This window comes from Dipodomys spectabilis, unplaced genomic scaffold (genome assembly GCF_019054845.1).
Source record: "Dipodomys spectabilis isolate Male_0828 unplaced genomic scaffold, ASM1905484v1 ptg000188l, whole genome shotgun sequence".
NCBI classification, from domain to species: Eukaryota; Metazoa; Chordata; class Mammalia; order Rodentia; family Heteromyidae; genus Dipodomys; species Dipodomys spectabilis.
In genome coordinates, this window is record NW_024870865.1 from 5,346,081 (window position 1) to 5,363,720 (window position 17,640).

The 17,640-nt window shown below is 41.1% G+C and overlaps 1 protein-coding gene across 18 annotated transcripts in view; it reads left to right on the forward strand.

The window, feature by feature from the left end:
• Pum1 (pumilio RNA binding family member 1) overlaps positions 1-17,640 on the forward strand; it is a 130,318-nt gene that overhangs the window by 40,411 nt on the left and 72,267 nt on the right. For 11 of the 18 annotated variants that reach the window (XM_042695711.1, XM_042695713.1, XM_042695715.1 and 8 more), the window contains one exon: positions 17,492-17,600. The exons of 5 other annotated variants lie outside the window; for them this stretch is intronic. In XM_042695711.1, coding sequence (XP_042551645.1) covers positions 17,492-17,600 — 109 coding nt within the window. The remainder of the gene's footprint in view (positions 1-17,491; positions 17,601-17,640) is intronic. 2 more of the 18 variants (XM_042695712.1, XM_042695725.1) reach the window with 1 other exon arrangement.

Below are 17,640 nucleotides of genomic sequence, written 5' to 3' on the forward strand. Positions count from 1 at the left end.
ATACTTAGAAAATCACAGCCCTGAAAGAGCTACCACACTGAAAATTCCTTGTAAGTAGGTTCCCATAAAAGTAGCTCAATTTTCTTCAAAATGGATATCTTAGAAAGGAGATATCTTGTCTGCCAGACTGATCTTATAGCTTTTCTTGCAGCGAGGAAGAAAATTTAATAAAACCTTGAGGTTTATTATTACAAAATTGGTGGCTTTTGGGTATAGATAGGAATTTTGTTTGTTTTTAATCTTTCTAGTTTTACTAACCATTGTTTGGTTTTGTGACATTTTTGCCATCTTGTTCTTCAGGTGCAACGCTTATTTTTGAGAAAACATAAAGTAGGCCAAGTGGCTGAAAGGAGCAAGATCTTTGTAAACGGCTTACTTAATAACTGTGTATTGGATGTGAAATGACCTTTCCATAAGTATTGTTTGGGGAAAGTTCTGAGGTTTCAATAGTTTTGAGATTGAGATTGGACTAGTAGGTGGTTTTTTTCTTTTGATTGCTTTTTGTTTTGGTTGGTCGTAGTGCTTGAACTCAGGGCCTTGCACTGTCCCTGAGCTTTTGTGCTCAAGGCTAGCACTCTACCACTTGGGCCACAACTCCGCTTCCAGTTTTCTGATAGTTAATTGTTGATAGGACTTTCTTGCCTTTGCTGGCTTTGAACTGGTATCATCAGATCTCAGCCTCCTGAGTAGCTAGGATTTCAGGCATGAACCACTGGCACCCAGCTGACTTTAAATTCTGTTAAAGTCTGAAATAATAGTTGCTGCAGTATATTGAACATATGCAATTTTTTTTTTTTTTTGGTACTGTGTCAATTAATTTGCCTTGCAGTTTTCACAGTGGTCAGCAATGTTATGACCTGCTTCTTTTTGGCAGTACTGGTGTTTGAACTCTCTTTGAGCTTACTTGGCTAACTTGCTCAGCTGGCTAGGGCTAGGGCTAGCCTCTTGGGCTAGCCCTTCTTTTTGCTAGTTATTTTGGAGATGAAGTTTCCTGGGCTTTTCTGCCAGGTATGTTTTTGAGTCACAAACCTCCAGATCTCAGCCTCCTGAGTTAAGTTGCATTACAGGCATGAGCCACCAGTGTGCCTGGCTATGATCCCCTTTAAAGCTAATGCGTCCACAGACCTACTGCTTGATAATCTAGATCTGTCACTTCATATCCAGAGTTTTGTTAATATTTGTTCTTCATGTTAAGAGTACTCATCATTTAAATTAAATCCAATTTTAAGTATCAGTTCTACTGTAAGACATTCTTGCTTTTACCAGCTAGAAGCTTTGGAGAGAATTGAAATAGCATGTGACTGGTATTATTTTGTAGCCCAACCCCATTCTTGAAGAAACTTGTATAATTCAGTAAATGTTGGTTGTAGATTCCACTTGGGTGACTTTTGTACCCTAAGGGCTGAAAATATGGACATTTTCCAAAATATTCAAATTACTTTTGTAAACAGAATTGTATAATGAGTAGTAAATCAACAATGCTGATAATCTAAGTTGAATCTGATATGAAGATATTTGTTAAAACTGTTTTTGGTTTTTAATATAATTGAAATCAGATCAATAAGACATTTTCTCTGGGCCATCCAAGGAATGGAAACATATTAATATATATACATATAATTAGATATAATGGTCTTTAGAAAACTGGAATACTTGCATTGCTTGCACAAACTTGTATTAAACTGTTGTGTGTAATTCCTGCTTGTTTATTCTAATTGTGCTGATAACAAATCTGAATACCAAAGCCAAAATTCTTTGTGTTTTGGCTAATTAATGTATGCTGTAGTTCTCATAGCGTGCTATAGAAAGTAGTTTATTTTCTTTGTTGGTACTTAGCAGTGTTACTTCATTCCTGGAACGGAAAAAAAAAAGCACTCCTCCAATCTCTTACTGAGATCTTTGTCTTGTCAGTTTAATAATTAAGAATACCCCTAGGCTGACTGGTTGTGTGAATAGATTGAGTGGTTCTGTTTTAAGAATTTCTTCTTCTGCCACTGGGTTGTTTTTTTGCTGCTATGGAGATCTGAAAGATGTTGGTTCTAAAGCAGTCTAGATATTTTCATGGTTTTATTCCTGAACTTTGCAGGTTTCCCAAGTGACCTTAGATATGTTTTTAGCACACAGGGCTCTGGAGTACGATTAGGCAGTTATTTAAGTATAGGGCTATTTTAACATGTATAGTTTATGCTGTAGATCAGACCATATAGTTCATGATAGATATATGCATATATATGTATGTGTGTGTGTGTATATATATATGTATATATATAAAGTTATATACGTATGACCTTATTGACACATGACTTCTTTAACTTAAAAATAATAGATAATGTAGTGCTGTTTCCCTAACATGTTTGTGACTGTATTATACAGAAAAGTGGACTTACCTCTTTGGTTTCTTTTCTGAATATACTTGACTGCTTGTCAGTCTTTCAAATTTTACAAAGACTGAAAAGTTCGTTTGGTCTTATTCCAGTAACTTGAAATGTGGCTCAGGAGGAGATGTGTCATGGAGAAAGGATCTGTGTAGGACTTGAAGTTCAAGGAGCTGCCAGTATGTCTGGATTTCTTTCAAGGGCTTGCTTTATGAACTAACAGTGTCTTTTGTATCTTTTTTGGGGGTGGGGTGGTAACTGGTTACTCTGGGCCTGGCTCCTGCCCGGCTAGTGCTGTTGCCACTTGAGCCAATCAGGAAACCCATACCTAGTTTTAAGGATGGAGTTATTGACAGTAGTTGTATTTTTCAGTGCATAAAGAATACAGAAAACTCCTATGAACTTTGGAGATTAATAGTATGCAGCTGAAGAGCTGACTTGGCAATTTTAATTTGGTTGTCTTAAAAGTTGAGAGTTACCAAATTCTTGTTTCTCTTTGATTTTATTTTTTCTTTTGAGTATTCAAGGCACCTTATTTCCCTCTGGACATCATACTTAGAATTACTTGGATCCAACTTTTACTCATGGTTAGTTCCTTTAATGCTACAGTATAGAATCCTTTGTGTGTGTGTTGGTCCTGGAGCTTGAACTCAGGGCCTGGGTAGTGTCCCTGACGTTTTTTGCTCAAGGCTAGTGCTTTGCTACTTGATCCACCTCATTTCTAGCCAGTAAGAGCCATGGACATTCCTGCCTGGGCTGGCTACAAACCTCAAACCTTGTAGTCCTCAGGTCTCAGCCTCCGGAGGAACTAGTATTACAGGCGTGAACCATCATTACCTGACTCAGAATATATTCTTTTTTTCTTTTTCTTTATTTTTTTTGGTTGGTTATGGGTCTTGAACTGTGGCCTGGATGCTGTCCCTCAACTCTTCAGTTCAAGGCAAGTGCTCTACTGCTTGAGCCACAGCACCCCATCTTGTTTTCTGGTGGTTCATTGGAGATGAGTCTCACAGACTTTTCCTGCCTGGGCTGGCTTTGAACTTTGATCCTCAGATCTCAGCTTCCTGAGTAGCTAGGATTACAAGCGTGAGCCACCGGTTCCTGGATGAGATGCTGCTGCTGTTGCTGTTGCTGCTGCTGCTGATTTTTGTCTCATTATGGCTGACCTCAAACTCAATCCTACGTCAGCCTCCTGAGTACTGGGATTATAGCCACGCCCAGGCTGGCTCTGCTTTTCCTGGCTGTGCGACCTCAGGAAGGTTGTAGCTCCTCAGCTGGAAAACTCCTCAGCTGGAGCAGATGGAGGACCAGTCTCCTCCCAGACTCTCCCTCCCCGAGCTATGGCAACGATGAGACAAGAGCTCCTGAAAGTCTGAGGCTGTGCCACCACACAAATCTTGTTTATGCTTGTATTATTTCCCTAAGAAATTCTTTTTTGTTTTTGAAAAATGTACTCTTTACTGATTTATGTAATGTGACCTCTGTATACCCCCTTTATAATAACAATAAAGAATATTTTATTTTATCGGTCATGGGGCTTGAACTCTGGGCCTGAGCGCTGTCCCTCAGCTCTTCAGCTCAAGGCGAGCGCTCTACCGCTTGAGCTACAGCACCACTTCCAGTTTTTGGATGGTTTGTTGGAGATAAGAATCTTATGGACTTTCCTGCCCAGGCTGGCTTCAAACCACAGTCTTCAGATTTCAGCCTCCTGAGTAGCTAGGATCACAGGTGTGGGCCACCAATGCCTGTCTCAGAATAGATTCTTAATCAGAAGAACTTTAGTGGCAGCCTAGCCTGGCTTATGCATATACCTGGTGACTCTCTGTTGAGCATCATGGATTGTGACCTCCCCCATCCCAGCCCCACCCCAGGTTATGTTTTTTTTGGGGGGGGAGGGGAGTTATTAACAAGAATTTATTTAGTATAACAAGATACAAATAGGGAGAAATTGGAAAAAAAAATGAAAGGGTATTTCATGGTTCCCATGCAGGCGTGAAGGATTCAGGTGACTCTTAATTTAAAATTATATAGGCTTCTAAAAAGGCTGCTGTGAAAGATGAGACACATTTTAGCAGAAATTTCCCCATTTCCGTAGGTCCCTTTTCTTACCATTTCATACTAGGGTCACTGCACAGTGCTTTTGTTCTTTATTTGCTAGTCAAGCACTGCAGTACTTGAGCCAGGCCTCCAGTCTTTGCAGTGGCCTTTTTGTGGAGACTTCAGAGTATATGTTTTCCCCTCGCTGAGCTTCCTGGAAGACTGTCAGGTTAGTCTTTTAGAAATGATTTTTATGGTAATACGCCCTGTTGCTGGCACTGGGTTGGTGTCTACCTCTAGTACTCCATGCCGCTTCACTGGTAGCTGGCACTAGTCAAAGCCTCTCCTTGACTTGCCTTCATTTCTACTTCCCTTGGTGCAGTAGGGCCTTATATTGTTTTGTTCCTGCTCCTTTCTTGACTGGACTAGACTAAAGCTTTAAATTCTATTACATTATTAGGTGGTCTTTATTTTGAAATACTTTGAAATTCAGTTATTTTGATTACTGGTTATCCTGTTATATCTTTTAAATTATTTTGGGACAAAGTCTTTTACTCTGGTTTCTTCTAGTGGTGGCTTATTTAGGTCTGCAAATTAGTACGTGGACTTCAGTAAGTCTTTGAGATGCTAAAACAACTTCTTCTTTTATTTTTTTTGGTCAGTCCTAAGGCTTAACTGGGCCTGGGAACTGTCCCTGGGCTCTGTAGCTCAAGGCTAGCACTCTACCACTTGAGCCACCGTGCCACTTCCAGTTTTCTGGTGTTTAACTGGAGATAAGAATCTCATGGACTTTCTTGATTGGGCTGGCTTTGAACCGCAATCCTGAAATCTTAGCCTCCTGAGTAGCTAGGATTACAGGTGTGAGCCACCAGTGCCAGGCTCACTTGCAGGTTTTTTTTTTTTTTTTTTTTCTTTTAGTGCTTAATTAGAGATTAGAGTCTCACAGACTTTCCTGCCTGGGGCTGACTTTGAACTGCAATTCTGAGATCTCAGAGCTACCAGTGCTCAAAGCTAATGTTTTTTTTTTTTCCTTTTGAAATCAGTTTGCTACTTTGTCTAGGCTGGTTTGCCTCTTACTAGTGACCTTCCTGCCTCAGCTTTGGAGTGCTGGGATTACAAATGTGTACATCACACTTGGCAAAGCTTTTATTCTTTTTTTTTTTTTTTCCGGCCGTGGGGCTTGAACTCTGGGCCTGGGCGCTGTCCCTCAACTCTTCAGCTCAAGGCGAGCGCTCTACCACTTGAGCTACAGCGGCACTTCCAGTTTTCTGGTGGTTTATTGGAGATAGGAGTCTCACGGTCTCTCCTGCCCGGGCTGGCTTTGAACCGTGATCCTCAGATCTCAGCCACCTGAGTAGCTAGGATTACAGGTGTGAGCCACCAGCGCCTGGCAAAGCTTTTATTCTTTAGAAATAGTAGGCAAAGCAGTGCTGGTTTGCAGTAGTTGATTTTACTGTTGGTTTTAAGATAGAGACCAAGTTAACACAACCTTGCCAGGCCTAAGTGATTTGTGTGATCTCATCCATTGTAGTAAAAGTATCATTTGGAGACATTAGAAACAGCTATTAGCCAGGTGCTGGTGGCTCAGGCCTGTAATCCTAGCTACCTAGGAGGCTGAGAGCTGAAGATCATGGTTTGAAGCTCATCAGTCCACAGACAGGGAAGTTCATGAGACTCATATTTCCAATTAACTACCAAAAAGTTAGAAATGGCATTGTGGCTCAATGTGGTAGAGTATGAGTCTGGAGCACAGGTCCTAAGTTAAAGCCCTAGGTCTGGCACAAAGAAAGCAAAGCAAACCAAAACAACTCCATCTATTAACAGTGCTCAATAGAATGTACTGGTAGAGGGCCCTATGAACATTTAAGAGAAACTTATTTTCAAAGTCTACATAATTAGAGAAAACAAGGAGTATGTTAGTTTCCACCCAAAAGAGAGGTTTCCTTAAGACCATTACTATTGAAATTAGCAAGCATTTGCCTCAATAAAATTTTAAGTAGTAATTATCAGATTCTAGATTGTAATGGTAGCTCACAGAATATTAAAGGGAAAAAGAGGGTGAATAATTTTGAGAAACACTACAACTATATATGAAAACAGCATAAAGTACCTCAGTGAAAGCTGTTTTCAATGGGGTGATGGGGGAAGGGGGCAAAAAGTCTCTTGTTAAGGGGTGGGTGCTGGCAAGATGAGGTTAGGCCAACAAAGGTGAAAGAAGATGAGTATGAGCCAGTTCAGGTGGCTCATACCTGTAATCCTAGCTACTTAGGAGGCCAAGATCTGAGGATTGAGCTTTGAAGTCAGCTGGTGGTGCAGGAAATTCCATGAGACCCTTATCTCCACTTACTCAGCAAAAATGAGGAAATGTGGCTCAAGTGGTAGAGTGCTAGCCTTGAGCAAAAAAGCTTAGGGACAGTGCCCAGACCCTGAGTTTAAGCCCCAGGACCAGTCAGTGTGCATGTGTACACTCATGGGGGAAAAAAAAAGATGAGGGTAGGGATGAGGTGGGGCGGGGGGCGGGGGAGGAGAGAATGGACAACAATGGTGCTGATCAAGGCAACCCGGCTTACGGATTGTAGCCTTTTTGTACAACTACTTAATAACAAAAGAAAAAAGATGAATATGGTTGAAAAAGATGGTTGGCATTTATGAAAGCAGAGTAGTGCAATGGAAGAGTAGCGGGGGCTCGTCGCCACATCAAAATGAAACCCCCTTGCCTGTTAATGTTTGTGAACGAAAGGCCCACCAAATACTGATTCTTACATAGTTGGTTTTTTTTCTGTTTGTGATTTGAATTCAATGAAGCAACATAAATAAAATGTTAAAGACAACCTTTTGCCTGGCGAAGGTAGCCTGTGTGTCTGTAATTTGAGCTCTCAGGAAGGATTGAGAGAGTTCAAGGCAAGCCTGGGCTACATACCAAGACTAGAAAGCTTGGCTGGGGAGTGGCTTTAGTAGAAAGCTTACCTAGCATACATCAAGACCTGAGTTTAATCTGTATTATTGTAAGACATGCCTATTTGTCTTTTACACACACACACACACACACACACACACACACACACACACACACACACACACACACACACACACACACACACAAAAACCAAAATCTTTTTCATACTTACTAATTGGATTAAAGAGAATGCAGCTGATTTCCTTAATGAGTAAATGTAAATATACAGAGTAAAAATTAACTATATCACATATCTTAATTGAAAGAGGAGATAACATGTCTTTGCTTTATATGCTCATCTATCTCAGTCAGTCAGTCTGTCAGTCTGTGTCTGTCTGTCTGTCTGTCTGTCTGTCTATCTATCTATCCAGTCCTGGGGCTTGAATTTAGGGCTTGGGCACTCACTGTCTCTGGGTCTTTTGCTCAAAGCTAGCACTCTACCACTTGAGCCACCGTGTCCTTGTAGTCTTTTCTGTTTATGTGGTCCTGAGGAATGGAACCCAGGGCTTTGTGCATGGTAGCACTCTACCACTAAGCCACATACCCAGCCCTGTATGCTTAGTTTTTAACTTAGAAGGAATTGGAGGCAAACATAGCTCATGTCTGTACTCCTAGCTTTTTAGAAAGCATAGATCAGAAAATTGAAATGGGGGGGCTGGGAAGGTGGCTCAGTGGTAGAGTGCTTGCCTTGCATGCCTGAGGTCCTGGGTTTGATTCCTCAGCACCACATAAGAAGGGGAAAAAAAAGCCAGAAGTGGCGCTGTGGCTCACGTGGTAGAGCGCTAGCCTTGAGCTGAAGAGCTGAGGGACAGTGTCCAGGCCCAGAGTTCAGGCCCCAAAACCGGACCCCCCCAAAAAAAAAAAAAAAAGAAAATTGAAAAGGAAACTTTTTTTTTTTGTTTGTCTTTTTGTCTTGTTTGTTCATTTATCTGTATTTGGGAGGTGCAGAAATGGAGGGACAAAGGTGGACAAATGCAGCAATGGTACTTGCTAGACACTGTTGCAAATTAACTATACAACTTGATGGAGATGTAAGGGGAAAACTGGGAGAGAGTGAGGGAAGGGCTGATACTGTCCAAAAAGAAATGTACTCATTACCTTACTTATGTAATTGTAAGCTCTTCTGTACATTACTCTCATAGTAACAATTTAAAAATTAAAGAAAGTCTGGAGGCATGGCTGCATGGTAAAGTACCTGCCTAGCAAGCATGAGACCTTGGGTTCAAATTACAATACCACCAGAGAGGAAAAAAAACCCAACACATTTAAAACCATATAGTGTGAGCTCTCTTTAATTTCTAATAGTAACCTTTGTCATTTTGAAGTTATGTTGAAGTGAAATATGTATGTTTAAGAGAAAATGCCTTATTTATTTACAGTGTATTCCAGGCCACCAGATCTCAATTTTTATTAGAAAGCCAGTTTTAAACCATAACTATAACTCTTTCTCTATGTACATATATATATATGTGTGTGTGTATATATATATTTTTTTTGCGGGGGGGGGGTGTTTTTGCCAGTACTGTAGCTTAAACTCAAGGTCTTTGCTTGCTTATGGCTGGCACCCTTTAATTTTTTATTTATTTTTTGGTCGGTCGTGGGGCCTGAACTCTGGGCCTGGGTGCTGTCCCTCAACTCTTCAGGTCAAGGCTAGCGCTCTACCACTTGAGCTACAGTGCCACTTATGGCTTTTTCTGCTTGTGTGGTGCTGAGGAAGGGCCTCATGCTTGCAAGGCTACCACTGATCTACCTACCCAGCCCCCGCATCTTTTAAGTTGAACCTTGCCTCTAGTTGGGTTTTCGGTAGTTAGTTGGAGATAGACGCTCTTGGATATTTCTACCCAAGATGACTTTGAATTGGGATCCTCCTGATTTCAGCCTTCTGAGTAGCTAAGATTACAGATGTGAGCACTGGGCTGTAACAATAGTTTTTGTAACAAGTACTTCCTAATCCCTCTTACCAACACAGCACCTATTTTTCTTTTTCTTCTCCTTTTCAGTCTTGATCCTCCATGAAGAGAAGCAGTCTTTACATGTATAATTTTGTATTTTACATTTTAATTTTACTTTATAAAAATTGCACACTGTTGGGGCTAGGAAGGTGGCTCAGAGGTATAGAGTGCTTGCCTTGCATGCATGAGGTTCTGGGTTTGATTCCTCAGCACCACATAAGCAGAAAATAGCTGGAAGTGGCACTGTGGCTCAAGTGGTAGAACACTAGCCTTGAGCTGAAGAGCTGAGGGACAGGCCCAGGCCCAGAGTTCAGGCCCCATGACGGACAAAAACAAAAAAATTTGAACACAAATTAACTATTCAACAAGCAGTTAACTGTGGTGTAATAACTAGCCATAATGACACTGTGCAATTTTTTTTTTTTTTTTTTTGGGTCAGTCCTGGGGCCTGAACTCTGGGCCTGGGTGCTGTCCCTTGGCTCTTCAGCTCAAGGCTAGTACTCTACCACTGAGCCACCTTCCCAGCCCCATCTTCCTCTTTCTCTCCCTTTCTTTACTCTCCTCCCTCTTTCACCTTTCATTTAAGGTCCTTCTGAAATTATGTTAACAGTAAATGAAGACTTTTTTTTTTTTGTGCTTGTGGGGGCTGAACTCTGGGCCTGGGTGCTGTCCCTCAGCTCTTCAGCTCAAGGCTAGCGCCCTACCATTTGAGCCACAGTGCCATTTCCGGCTATTTTCTGCTTATGTGGTGCTGAGGAATCGAATCCAGGGCCTCATGCATGCAAGGCAAACACTGTATCACTGAGCCAACTTCCCAGCCCATGACTTTTTTGAAGCCTTAGCTTTATTTATTTTATTTTAATAGGATAGAACTTTGATAGACTTTAGTAATAATTTAAATCAGTATAGGGCATTATGAAAGTTTTTTTTGGGGGAGGGGGTTAGTCATGGGGCTTGAACTAAAGGCCTGGGCTCTGTCCCTGAGCTCTTTTGCTCAAGGCTAGCACTCTACTACTTTGAGCCACACCGCCACTTCCGGTTTTCTGGTGGTTTACTGGAGATGAGAGTCTCAGGGTCTTTCCTGTCCAGGCTGTATTTGAACTGTGATCCTCAGATCTCAGCTTCCTGAACTAATCCTCAGCTCAGATTACAGACATGCCTAGTTTATGACAGTTCTTTGTATACTGTGTCACTTGATTTATAACAGTCTGCGGTACGGTAGAGCTATATAAATCCTGAGGGTGTTAAGGTTTTGAGAAGTGACTTCTGTAAATTCCACTGAAGTTATGCTGGGAGACCAGATTCTGTGGTTATCAGTAGTTGTCATACTTGGTCTCTTTAGTCAGCTCTGGAAGATTCTCTGAATCAACGTTAGTTCCTCTTAATGTACTGAATAGTATAATGAGAATATACAAGTGATTAAAAATTCTTTTTTGTTGGCTCTATCATGCCAGCTAACTACCAGTCATTTGATTATTGATTACATTCCACTGACACTAAACTTGGATGGAAATTTGAGTCGTCAGGTAACAATACTATCAACCCTGATCATGCTTGTGGTTGTAGCATCTCTGTGTGTATTACTGCTTAACAAACCAAGCTTTTGCTCTTGAGAGTTCTGGCAGCCTGTGTTGCATGTGTAAGCACTTAACTAAAGTCTTTTGAGTAGAGCAGTTGTTGGAATGCCCATTTGGTGTCAAAACCATCAGAAAACTGCATTGATACTTTCCTGTGCAAATATTGGTATTGGTATGGTCAGGCAGGTTTAGTCTTTAATAGTTCGCTACTTTGCAGTTTCTGCAAAGACATAGGTGTGGTACTTGTGATGTTCTGTTGGAGCTGTTATTTTTACTTTATTATTATTTTTATTTGTATTAAAGTGCCCTGGGTCACTCATCAGGCTATGTTCACCTTATCTACTAGCTGAATTACTGATTTTCTTTTTTGTTTTTGAGAAGAGTCTAATTTGATCTTGAATTTGACCTTGCCTAGAGGCTGACCTTGAATCTGTGATCTTCTCGCCTCTGATTTCTAAGTGATTGGATTATAGGCAGATGTACCCTGTGCAGTTACTACTTCCTTTTTCTAACATTTGCCTCTTTGAATGGGTACTATGAACTCCTCAGTGTTGTTACTTTATATCATTTCATTCCTAGATGAGAAAATAGAGGCAAAGAAGGCTTAAAAATCACATAGCTATGGTTTAAAATCAAGTTTATGATTCTTATTTATATTATTCTCATTCATTCATTCATTCATTGGTTGTGGGGCTTGAATTCAGGGCCTGGGTGCTGTCCCTCAACTCTTTTGCTTAAGCTTAGTGGGCTACCATAGCCATTGAGCCATTGAGCCATAGCTCTGTGTCTGGTTTTTGAGTCTCAAGGGACTTTTATGCCCCAGTTGGCTTTCAACTGTGATCCTCAGATCCCAGCTTCCTGGGTAGCTAGGATTGCAGACATGAGCCATCAGTACGCAGCATTTATTTATTTTTAATTAATTTATTTACTTATTTTTATTTTCTGTACTGGTCCTGGGGCTTGAACTCAGGGCCTGGGCTCTGTCTCTGAGCTTTTATGCTCAAAGCTAGTTCTCTAGCCCTTGAGCCATAACTGTTTCTGGCTTTTTGGTGGTTAATTAGAGATAAGAGTCTTATGGACTTTCCTGCCTGGTCTGTTGTCAAACCTTGGTCCTTAGATTGCAGCCTCCAGAGTAGCTTAGACTACAGGTGTGAGGTGCTGGTGCCCAGTGTGTCCCTCCCCCACTCTCTATCACTGTGTTTCTTCTTAAAATAACAAAGACGCCTTACATGTTCTTGATGTTCTCAACTTTTTATTTTGTCTTTATTTGTGTTTATAGGTTCCTAGTAGGGGATTATTAGATGATTGTATTAGTGTGGCAGCTTTGGATAGTTGTTAAATGGAAGAAAGGTGTTTCTAGATAAAATGTAGGTCTTTGCCAAGTGAGTGATTGCTTATAAACCAGTACTTTATTCCTTTCTTTTTTCTATAAAAGTTCATGGATAAGTTTACTGATTTAAGTCTTTTATAACTTGGGTTTAGGAGATGATGGGATAAATTGTTTTCTTTTCCATGATTTGAGAACAGACCTGTTTGGTGGGGCATCATTTAATGGGACATTACAAGGAAAGATAAGGTCTCTTTTATTTCCAGGGATGGTAGGACTCCCAAGCTTTTCTTCTCACTTTGTAGGTCTTGCAACAGACATTTAATACTAATTCAGAAGTGATGTGATTATGAGGCTGAGATAATAACTCAGGTGGGCAGGATCATTGTGTTCAATGGTGTCAGCATGCTTGATCATCAGAGGAAGTCAGTTCTTTTAAGAAGTCGGTTAGTGTTAGAAGCATTAGAGCCTGAGGAAAACTTAGTGTCAGTTATGATAAGGCTAAGTTAGTCACTGCTTGCTTTTTGGCCTTATTTATGGACCATATGCCCCCTTTCACTCCTTCACGGACTAACTGAATAACTGCCCATAGTCTGATACCATCCATCTCCTTTGCTTTGATTGGATCAGTTCCCACTTGTTAACTTCCTTTAGAATGGTCAAGTCTTTTTTTTTTTTTTTTTTTTGGTCGGTAGTGAGGCTTGAACTCTGGGCTTGAGTGCTGTCCCTGCACTCTTCAGCTCAAGGCTAGTGCTCTATAGCTTGAGCCCCAGCACCACTTCCAGTTTTCTAGTGGTTTATTGGAGATAAGAGTATCACGGACTTTGCTGCCCACCTGGGCTGGCTGAAAACTTCGATCCTCAGATCTCAGCCTCCTGAGTAGCTAGGATTACAGGCGTGAGCCACCGTGGCTTCACTGTGGTCAAATCTTTTAATCCTTTTATTGCCTAATCTTTTCTTAAAGTGAGTCTTGTCAGCCTTTTTTTTTTTTTTTTTTTTTTTGGGTCCGGTCGTGGGACCTGTACTCTGGGCCTGGGCACTGTCCCTCAGCTATTCAGCCCAGGGCTAGTGCTCTACCACGTGAGCCACAGCGCCACTTCCAGCTTTTTTTCTTTTTGCTTATGTGGTGCTGAGGAATCGAACCCTCAGGCATGCAAGGCAAGCGCTCTACCGGGGCTGTTGGCTTGGTGGTGGTGGTGTTTGATGCCCTTGGTGAGATCAAGGCTAGGATTCTGCCACATAATCGAGGTAAGAGTCTCTTGGACTTTTCCTGCCTAGGCAGGCTCTGAATACTCAAGTCTCAGCCTCCTGAGTAGTTTAGGATTACAGATTTGAGCCACCAGTACGCAGTTTTATTGTAGTTGATTTTTAAATATACATAATGTTTGTTGATGGTCAATAAGTACTGCACATCTAGGTTGGTTTAATGTTGCACAGTTTTATTTATTTTTATTTTATTTTTTTGCCAGTCATGGTGCCTGAACTCTGGGCCTGGGCACTGTCCTTCAGCACTTCAGCTCAAGGCTAGTGCTCTACCACTTGAGCCACAGCACCACTTCCAGCCTTTTCTGCTTATGTGGTGCTGAGGAGTCGAACCCAGGGCCTCATGCATGCAAGGCAAGCACTCTACCACTGAGCCACCTTCCCAGCCCCTAATTTTGCACAGTTTTAAAAGCCAGTCACTTGTCACTATTAGTATAGAAGAATTCTTAGACAAATAGGGGAGAACATGAAATTGATGCTGGTAATTACTGATTTCTCAATTAGAAAAACTTCATTATTTCTTCTTCTTCTTCTTCTTCTTCTTCTTCTTCTTCTTCTTCTTCTTCTTCTTCTTCTTCTTCTTCTTCTTCTTCTTCTTCTTCTTCTTCTTCTTCTTCTTCTTCTTCCTCCTCCTCCTCCTCCTCCTCCTCCTCCTCCTCCTCCTCCTCCTCCTCCTCCTCCTCCTCCCCCCCTTCCTCCTCCCCCCCTTCCTCCTCCTCCCCTTCCTCCTCCTCCCCTTCCTCCTCCTCCTCCTCTTCCTCCTCCTCCTCCTCCTCTTCTTCCTCCTCCTCTTCTTCTTCCTCCTCTTCTTCCTCCTCCTCCTCCTCCTCCTCCTCCTCCTCCTTCTTCTTTTCCTTTCCTTTCCTTTCTTCCCTCCCTCCCCCTCTCTTTCTCTTTCTTTCTCTTCTCTTTCTCCTCCTCTCTTTCTCTCTTTTTCTCTCCCTCCCTCCCTTTCTTGTGATGTTCTTCAGCTCAAGGCTAGCACTCTACCACTGAGCCACCTTCCCAGCCCTAACTTTTTTACTACTTGGTTTTAGATATGAGAAATAGAACATGAAGTGGAACTGGAGCCTGGCTTAAGTGGTAGAGCTCCTACCTTGAGTGAAGAAGTGAAGCAAGAGCGTGAGGCCCTGAGTTCAAGCCCTGGTATTTTTTTTTTTTTTTTTAAGTATTTCTGGAAACCAAGCTAAAGAAGTGCAAATAGTGACAATTATATTAGTTACTTGCTACTTACTATAGAGCACACTATGTAATAATGAATACTGCAGTTGTTTAAGCCCAACAATTTCTATATATAGGAGCCAGGCATGGTGTCCCTGGACCTCACAAGCTGCAGTCAGCATTTCTCCTGGGATTATACTCATCTCAAAGTTGAGTGGGGAAGGATCTGCTTCCAAAGTCACATAGCTGGTTTCAGGATCCAGTTCTTCACAGACTTAGACTGAGGGACTCCATTCCTAATGAACGGTGTGTAGAGATCTTTTGGTTCCTTGCCAAATGGGCTTAGTGTAACACCTGTCTTCAAAGTGAGCAAGTTGGAGGGTAAAAGAACAATGTAAGCAAAGTAGTTGCCCTGTACTTCTGTAGCATACTCCTGTAACATCCCATCACATGCTTTATGTTGTTCTTTAGAAACAAGTCACTGGGTCCTGCTACAGTCAAAGGAATGAGATCTTTACCACACTTGTGTGTAGATAGGTGTGTTTTGGAGTAGAGAGAAGTTCTTGGTCCTGTGTAAGGCATGTAGGCATTTAAGGGGTAAGCCAAGTTTGTTCCTGTCTCTGCCCCAGTAACTTGATTCAGTTCTTTACCTTCCCAGTTTGCAGAGAGAGAACTTTGCAACTAACTCATGCTTGTCCCTAATCAGCATGTTGTCACCTTTCTCTTTCACCCCTTTTCTTTATCTGTTCTGAACTTGGCCTCTCAGCCCTGCTGGCTTCACTGATAATAAATAGTTGATCTTCTCACCACTGCTTTGGGAAAACATACAAGGTTCTGGCACTTTTGGAGCTGCTGCTAGCATCTGTTTAGGATTTATTGTTAATAGTGGAATAAATGATTGGCTTGTAGTAAGAGTCTTTTTTTCTTTTGATGCTGGTTCTGGGGTTTCAGCTCAAGGCTTGAGTGCTGTCCTTGAGCTTGCTCAAGGCTAGGTCTCTACCACTTGCCACAGCTTTCATTTCCAGCTTTTTGCTGGTTAATTGGAGATAACAGATGATTTTTTTTCCTGCCTGGGCTGGCTTTGAACTATGATCCTAAGATCTCAACTAGGATTACAGGCATGAGACACTAGCACCTGGCTGAAAACAAGAATTATTAGTTATATATTATGAGTTATATTAGTTTCTGTATTCCTTTTATGGTTCAACAATTATTTTGCCACAATATGATGTTATGGAATCCATTTATTGACAGCTCTCTTTGTGGCACACATTTATTATAGATACTCATTGATAATGTTTCTAATCATCACCACAACCTGAAAATTATTTCCTTCATCAGTAGGAAGAGAATGAGACTGAAGGGTGGTTAATAGTATCTTGTAGGGCACAGTAGCATGCTCTAGTCCAGTGCTTCCTGACTCCACTGCTTGCTTCTGGTCTGGCTGTCTATTTCACTTGCTTCCCTCCCCTTCCACAATTCCCTCCAGTTTGTAAGACACCAGAGTCCCTGACTATGAGTTGACTGCTGCTTATAATGGATCATCTTTGGGAACTTAGTATCTGTGCAGCTAAATGTCAGGGCAGGTGTTTTGCTAATGATATTGTTTGATTCGAAAAATAAGTTAAGGCCTGAAAAGTGTGTATTGAACTGCTCTGGTCCTGGTAGTCCATGAGATAGCTTTCTAGAGCTGTTTCTGTGGGCTCATTAAAATATTCTGAGAAACCTAAAAATTAGGTTTGGGAAGTCAGGACAATTTTAGTAGGCAAAGTTTAGTTTTCCTTTCATTATTATTGGGATATAGGTTCCAAACTGGAAAGTAAACTTCTATTGTCTAGGAGGAGAGCAAATGTCTTGGGTTTTCTGGTGTTTTTATCCTATGGCTGTGAGAAATTCAGTTCTTCAGTTGTGCCTTTTTATGCTCCAATGTAGTGTTTAAATACAGTCTCAAATGCCTTACTTTTCTGTATGAGTAATAGCTGTTTCAAAGAAAACAGAAGAAATAAGATGGGACATTTTAGTGAGTAAAGCTGGTAACCAGACCATACATGATGAAGTTCTCGCGGAAGTTTCCTTTGTGACCACAGCCATTGGTACTGTGAGCTAGTGCAAAACTATATATACAGCATTTTACTACAAGGATATTTATCATTTCTTTGGTTGAAATTAATGTTCTCATTGATTAGTTGCCTGCATTTCTAAAACATGGAATGATTTTGTGAAGTCACTTTAGTGGCACTACCAAGTGTTGTTAAAATAAGTGGAGGATTTTTATTTCTTTTCTAGTAATGAGCGAATGGCTTTTCGGTCTTCCCCCAAATCTTGCAAATAGGTTAGTGTTGTGGTAGAGAAATGTCTGGTTAATAGGATCTCTTGTGTATAAAGGAAGCTGTTTTTGCTTCTAGCACTCCATAGTTGGGATTTATAGCTCAGCTCATGTTTCAGTTTGAATAACTTTGGTAAAGTAGTACATGTAAAGGAAGAAGTGTTTACTAGTTGTAGGTACTTTTTCAGTAAGTCTTTTTAGCACAGCAGTTAATTATCATTAGTACCCTTCCCTCCTTAAAAATCTTGGCTTAGGTTAAGTGGATAATTCTAGATATGTATGGTGAGTCTGGTGAGCCTTTATTGGATAGTCTGTGTTTCCCTTTGCCGAAGGCCTCTTTGTGTCTTTTACCAAATAAATAATAGTGCTCTGACTAGGTGTGTAGTCAGAACACTTTGATTAAAGGACTTTTGGGACTGTGAGCATCTTCAGTACCCCTGTCTAAAAGAAAGTGTTGACTGCTGTACTTTCATCCTTTATGAATTCTTTAAAAGCATCTATTATTTTTAATTTGCAGCAGCTCTTGCCAGGTAAAAAGTTTTGGGAAACAGATGAATCCAGCAAAGATGGACCAAAAGGAATATTCCTGGGTGATCAATGGCGAGACAGTGCCTGGGGAACATCAGGTAATCTAGATCTAGCATCTGTACTGTGATTTATGCCTGT